Raw genomic sequence first — 5869 nt, forward strand, 5'->3', positions numbered from 1 at the left:
TAACACTTGATTCTTTTTTATTTATTTAGATTTGTTTTAGAATTGATTTTCTCTCGGAAATATTATTGTGATTTTGTGACGGGAATAACATTTTCTTTCTAAGTTTCAAACTAAGCAATGGGACTTTACAAAATTATCATTTGAATAAGATTACTCACTCCTTCGCGGTTGTTACAGGACTAAACCTTTTGCCCTCCACAACTTTCTTGTTCGATTTTGGCAACATTTTTCTTTAAAAAAAAAAAAAGATCTACCCGCTTTTACTCTCTCTCTCTCTCTGTTTTTCTCTTTCCCTCTCACTCTATTTGCCTTTCTCTATTTCTGTCGCTCTCTGCATTTCCTTTTCTCTGTTTCTCTTGCACGTTTATGGCATAGGCGTTACCTTAGTAACAGAGACGGTGTCGAGTAACGTGTAGAGCCCACGTAAAAATAATCCGGATCGCAGTAGGCGATAGTGGAGGAGCTTATTCGTGTTCTAATTAAAGTGATTCAAACTGTTTGACTGCGTTCAAGATACTAACCACTGTTATTACAAACAGACACACATTTACCAAAGAAAACTACATGCTATTCAAAACAAAAACATGTATTGTAGGACGTATGACATGCCAAGCATGAAACTAATAGCCTTAGAGTACCAACAAGAACAACTGTATTAGATGCACAGGGCATTTTATTCATAATCCATTTCAAATCTATGATGTCGCTATCACCATTGGAATTGGTATGAACGTTTTTGAGCAATCTTAATCGATTTATCAGTTGTAATTGTTTCAAATTTTAATTCGTTCATTTTTCGTCTATGAAACCGCACTTGCATTCGTTGTCCTCAAAGCCCACATGGTAATCTTTCTTTCCCTTCTCTTTTCTCTGTTGTGCGATGCTCTTCTTACCATCGGCCACGTTACAGTGTTGACTAGGTGCATTATTGTATCAAGCCAGAGGTTCTATGCAGCAGGACTTAAAAACAGTCCTCAATCAGTTTTCTTTAATTAGGATCATGTCTCCTAGAGTAATTTCCTATCTTTTCTTTTTAATTTTTTTCAATTGTGTTCTCTGTTTTGTCCAATTTTCTAATTTAATTTTGTAAAACGGTAAACACTGTGAAGGCAATAAAATTTCGTATATTGTTATATTATAATAAAAAAGAAAAACTTCCTATTTGACGTTCATAAAATCATAGTGGTCCAAAAAGTTAATTTCAATAAAACATTTCATAATTATAAGTGGTGCGCACTAATAACAGTGAGTAAAAAGTGAGGGGAAAATGTTCGACTTATTTTGAATAGAATTATGGCACGTGAGAATTCTTCAACAGTCCACGGCGGGCACACCAAGCAATACAAATTGCTGAATCTGATAAAGATCGAGCAACTATCGTAATTGTACGTCTTTTATTGATTATCTGCTGATCTGTAAGTATTTCGTTGGGATTCTGCAGGGCATCCACGCGACATGCTGATCGAGTTGAAATGAAATTGTAACTAAAATTTGTTTTTACAAACGTCAAAAAGGCTGCTTGCGAAGTTCACTTCTTTGTTCTATCTTCACTCGGAGTTGATAAAGCAATTAGGCAACAAAGTGAATCATCAGCTTCAAACAAGAAATAACTCTACAATTTCTATTGAGTAACGTATACTATCCGCCATTCCATTACTTCTCAAATTGACGAAAACCAGCCCTCCATCTCCATCTCCCAGTCTCCAAAATATTACTGAAGTGTTTTCCATCCTTCTCACCTTTCTATTAATAACAAAAAGAAATATTCTACATTCATATCTCACAGCTCTCTTTGCCTTGATGTCAGACCAAGTTTATAACGATCTTAATGGCTTTATAGTTAAGAGGTTCGCTATCCAACTACATGGCTTTGGGTTCAGTCCCATTTCATGGCACCTTGGGCAAGTGTTTTCTATTTTAGCCCCAAGTTGATCAATACCTTGCGAGTGAATTTGCTTGACAGAAACAGCGTGGAAATCTGTCATGTATGTCTGTGTGTGTGTATGTGTGTGAGAGAGAGCTTTGGCAGAAGAAACATAACTACAGCTGTCCTTTCAGACAATTTGGCTGTCTTTTCCTTAATGACCTGTCAATTCTGGAGATCTTGCTTCTTGCGATTGTCTCCCCTGCTTATTTAAAGGTGTTACCGATTACCACCCAACCAGTTGGGCTACCTTCTACAGAACTGGAGATAATTTCAATAAAGGGAGAATTCATTTTGTATGTTATTTAATATAACCTTATTTGTCTCCATTGTTGAAATACATGGCACTAATCTCTGACTTATTTCTCATAGCTTTCGACACACACACACACACACACTCATATATGGGCTGGCCATTGGAGTCTGACATGTCGTCTATAAAGGTAGGCGCTTTATCGATGCAAAACCATTGGTCATTCTATGACCAGACATATATTCAACTTCATATATATATATATATATATAATGTGTGTGTGTGTGTGTGTGTGTGTGTGTGTGTGTGTGCCTTGTCTTAACTTAGGCCCTGAACACCTGTCTCAGGGACAGGGTTATGTCATGATGTGTGGTACTGCTTGGACATGCTTTTAGACCTGGCAGAGTTCATCCATCTCCAGGTCTGATCACATCTGATTTGTTCCAGAAAATTGACAGACAGATTAAAGAAAAGAAAAGAATCCATCTTAGATCATCATCATCATCATCATCATTATTTAATGTCTTTTTTTCCATGCTGGCATGGATTGGATGGTTTGACTGGAGCTGGTAAGACAGGGGTTTGCACTAGACTCAGTTGTCTGTTCTGACATGGTTTCAACAGCTGGATGCCCTCCCTACTGCCAACCACTCCACATTGGTTGCTTTTAAAGGGATGTTACTCTTACCTGATCTTGTAAGACTACATATTAACCAAGTTAGTTAAGAAACAATTACAGCACCAAATATGGAAGTTTTACCTCACCCTCATCACTCAAATGACTGAAACAGATAAAAGATAAAAAATGTGTGTTTGTTTTCCACCACTGCTTGACAACTGGTGTTGGTGTGTTTATACCCCCATAACTTAGCAGTTTGGTAAAAGAAGGACAATAGAATAAGTACTGGGTTTGATTCATTCAATTAAAATTCTTTAAGGCAATGCCCCAGTATGGCTACAGTCTAATGGTTGAAGCAATTAAAGTCAAAGGTAAAAGATATATGAACCTGGTGGCAATTGTTGGCAACATAAAAGGGGAGATAATTTGAAGACCACTGTATTTCACAGACAGGGAAGAGAAAAGAAAGAAAGAGAGAGAGAAAAGGTAAAGTTTAACAATAAAATTATGACATCACAATATTGTGATGTTGTAAATATCTTGTTTAGTTTCTATGTTGATATTTTTACCATTCCCTAGCTTCTGAATTGGCCGTGAAGAAGAATTGTAAGATAATGAACTGCTTCAGAGATATTCCGTCACTACCCTTCTCGTTAAATCTACTCAAATTTACCTTTTATTTGATCTGGTACTTCGTAGTTTTTATAGATATATTTTATTATTTAATGTGCGGGTGAGTCTATTTATTTTATTTTATTTTATTTTTTATTTTATTTTCAAATACGAAATAGAAGCAGCACTAGTGTAACAAACATTATCGACTACAAGTATTTAATGAGTGTGTTTTGTGGTCGATAATGCTTATTTTTATTATTGTACTTATTTCAGTGCCCTTTGTCTGAAATCTTTCTTCACACGTCCTGTAACCTCTTCAGTGACTTCTCATCCCACATGTCTCCTCGTGTTTCATTTAGTCCATGCCTGGCAGAACTTATGCCTTGAATTAGAAATCAATATTTCTATGGACATGAAGGTAGAATCATTAGCACAATGGGCAACATGCTTAGTAGCATTTTGTCCATCTTTACGTTCTGAGTTCAAATTCCACCAAGGTCGTCTTTGCCTTTCATCCTTTTAGATTCAATAAAATAAGTACCAGTGAAATTCTGGGGTCGATGTAATCGACTAGTCCCCTTCCCCAAAACTTCAGACCTTGTGCCTATAATAAGATTATTATTATTATTATTAAGGCTGTGAGCTGGCAGAATCGTTAGCACACTGGGCGAAATGCCTGGTGGTTCGTCTTTACATTCTGAGTTCAAATTCCACTGATGTTCACTTTGCCTTTCTTCCTTTCGTGGTTGATAAAATAAGTAGCAGTTGAGTACTGGAGGCGATGTAATCGACTAGCCCCTCCCCTGAGCTTGCTGGCCTTTGTGCCAAAATTTGAAACTGATATATCTGTGGAACATGTGTTTGTGTGTGTGTATATGTTACTGTGTACCTTTGTATATTTGCTCGCCACCATTTGACAACCAGTGTTGGTTTGTTTATGTTCCAGTATCGTAGCAGTTTGGCAAAAGAGGCCGATAGACTAAGCACCACACTTAAAAAAATTACATATCAGGGTCAATGTGTTTGACCAAACCCTTCAAGTCATTGCCCCAGCTTGGCCACAATCCAATGACTGAAACAAGTAAAAGATAAAAGATTTATTCGAATTCCTTCTCTCTCTCTCTGTCACTCACTGTTTTTTTTCTTTTTCGATTTCGCCTTTTTTTTACCTTTTCTTCTTTCTTTTTCTTTTCTAGTTGCCACAATTGTAGTGAAGTAATTCCGGAAAATGTTCTGGCTGACGAATTATTGACAACAACATCAATGTGGGACAATTTCCTGATCTTATCAACGGTAGTTAAGGGAAATTATTGTTGCGAACACTGCCACTCTCTCTACAGAGTCCGAATCTGGAGGAATTTACCAATTATTGGGAACTGGATTTGTGACATTACTTTAGCTTTCCATTTACTATAAACTGTACAATAATAAACAGGATTATTTCATCATTGCTAAAGGTCTCATGCCGTCACTGTTAAGTTGCTCACATTCATCAGAAACACCGAAATAATCTGATTGTATTTCACAGACTGACTCATATGTTTGGCCGATCGACAACGCACGCATGAAACCTTTAGGTGTGAGGAAATATTCTGTTTAGCAACACACAATCAAAACAGACTGTACACACTTCTAACATTGACATGTATTGAACAGTTTGCAATTTTTCACAAAACACAAAACTGGTACCATTTATATCGACATATATAATGTGTATATATACAGGACAAATTATGTGCACACAAGAAGGTGAAAGGAGAGAACTTAACACAAAATTCAGAGTATATGTTATATTATGGGAAGCTGAAACCACCACAAATTGTAACTCCAATTTACTAGTTTCCAATCTCTGGAAGATTATAACTGCTAGAACACACAAAACCAATATATATGTACATACACTCACATACATATATACATATGCATCTGACAGAAAAATATGATTCAAATATTCAAATGTAACGTGTAGATTTTGTTTGATTGGACAATGGAAAAATACCCATCATGCATTGCTTTGTTAGATCCTGTGCGGTTTAAATATGTTGAGATGAGAACAAAAGTGAATGGAGGGCGTGAGTTTTATATAATGTACAGGAATGGAATATGAATAAAATAAAAATAATCTTTAATTTAAAAAATCTTTAAAAATAACTGTGTATCATTTAATCATTGTAAGAATACATAAATTTATATAATTGTGACATAAAATTAGTTTAACTCTTTATAGCATTCAGATAGCAAAAGTGTAATACTTTTCTAATCCACATTGTTTGGAATTAGTCGTGTGGCTTCAAGATTTCAATGATGTGGTTGTTCATGTTTACAGTGACTTTGTCAGGTAGGTGTAAGATGTTGGATCTAGCCAGTTTGAATATAAAAGGCAGAATAGTTTGGCCAGATCTGGCTGGTTTAAATGCTCTTTAGAATTCAGACTGCTCTGTCAAAAGTAAAGCTTATT

The 5869-nt window shown here is 35.9% G+C and overlaps 1 protein-coding gene and 1 long non-coding RNA gene across 2 annotated transcripts in view; one reads left to right on the forward strand and one right to left on the reverse strand.

Moving 5' to 3' along the window:
• Positions 1–387, reverse strand: part of LOC106871683 (androglobin) — an 8660-nt gene extending 8273 nt beyond the window's left edge. Inside the window, exon 1 of the mRNA XM_052976651.1 lies at positions 159–387. Coding sequence (XP_052832611.1) covers positions 159–226 — 68 coding nt within the window. The 5' untranslated portion in view covers positions 227–387. The remainder of the gene's footprint in view (positions 1–158) is intronic.
• Positions 388–419: 32 nt separating this feature from the next.
• On the forward strand, positions 420–5540 carry LOC106871692 (uncharacterized). Its single transcript, XR_008266752.1, has 3 exons — positions 420–724; positions 3376–3529; positions 4608–5540. It is a non-coding gene; the product is annotated as an uncharacterized LOC106871692 (long non-coding RNA).
• The last annotated feature ends 329 nt before the right edge of the window (positions 5541–5869 follow it).

This window comes from Octopus bimaculoides, chromosome 25 (assembly GCF_001194135.2).
Source record: "Octopus bimaculoides isolate UCB-OBI-ISO-001 chromosome 25, ASM119413v2, whole genome shotgun sequence".
Classification (NCBI taxonomy): domain Eukaryota; kingdom Metazoa; phylum Mollusca; class Cephalopoda; order Octopoda; family Octopodidae; genus Octopus; species Octopus bimaculoides.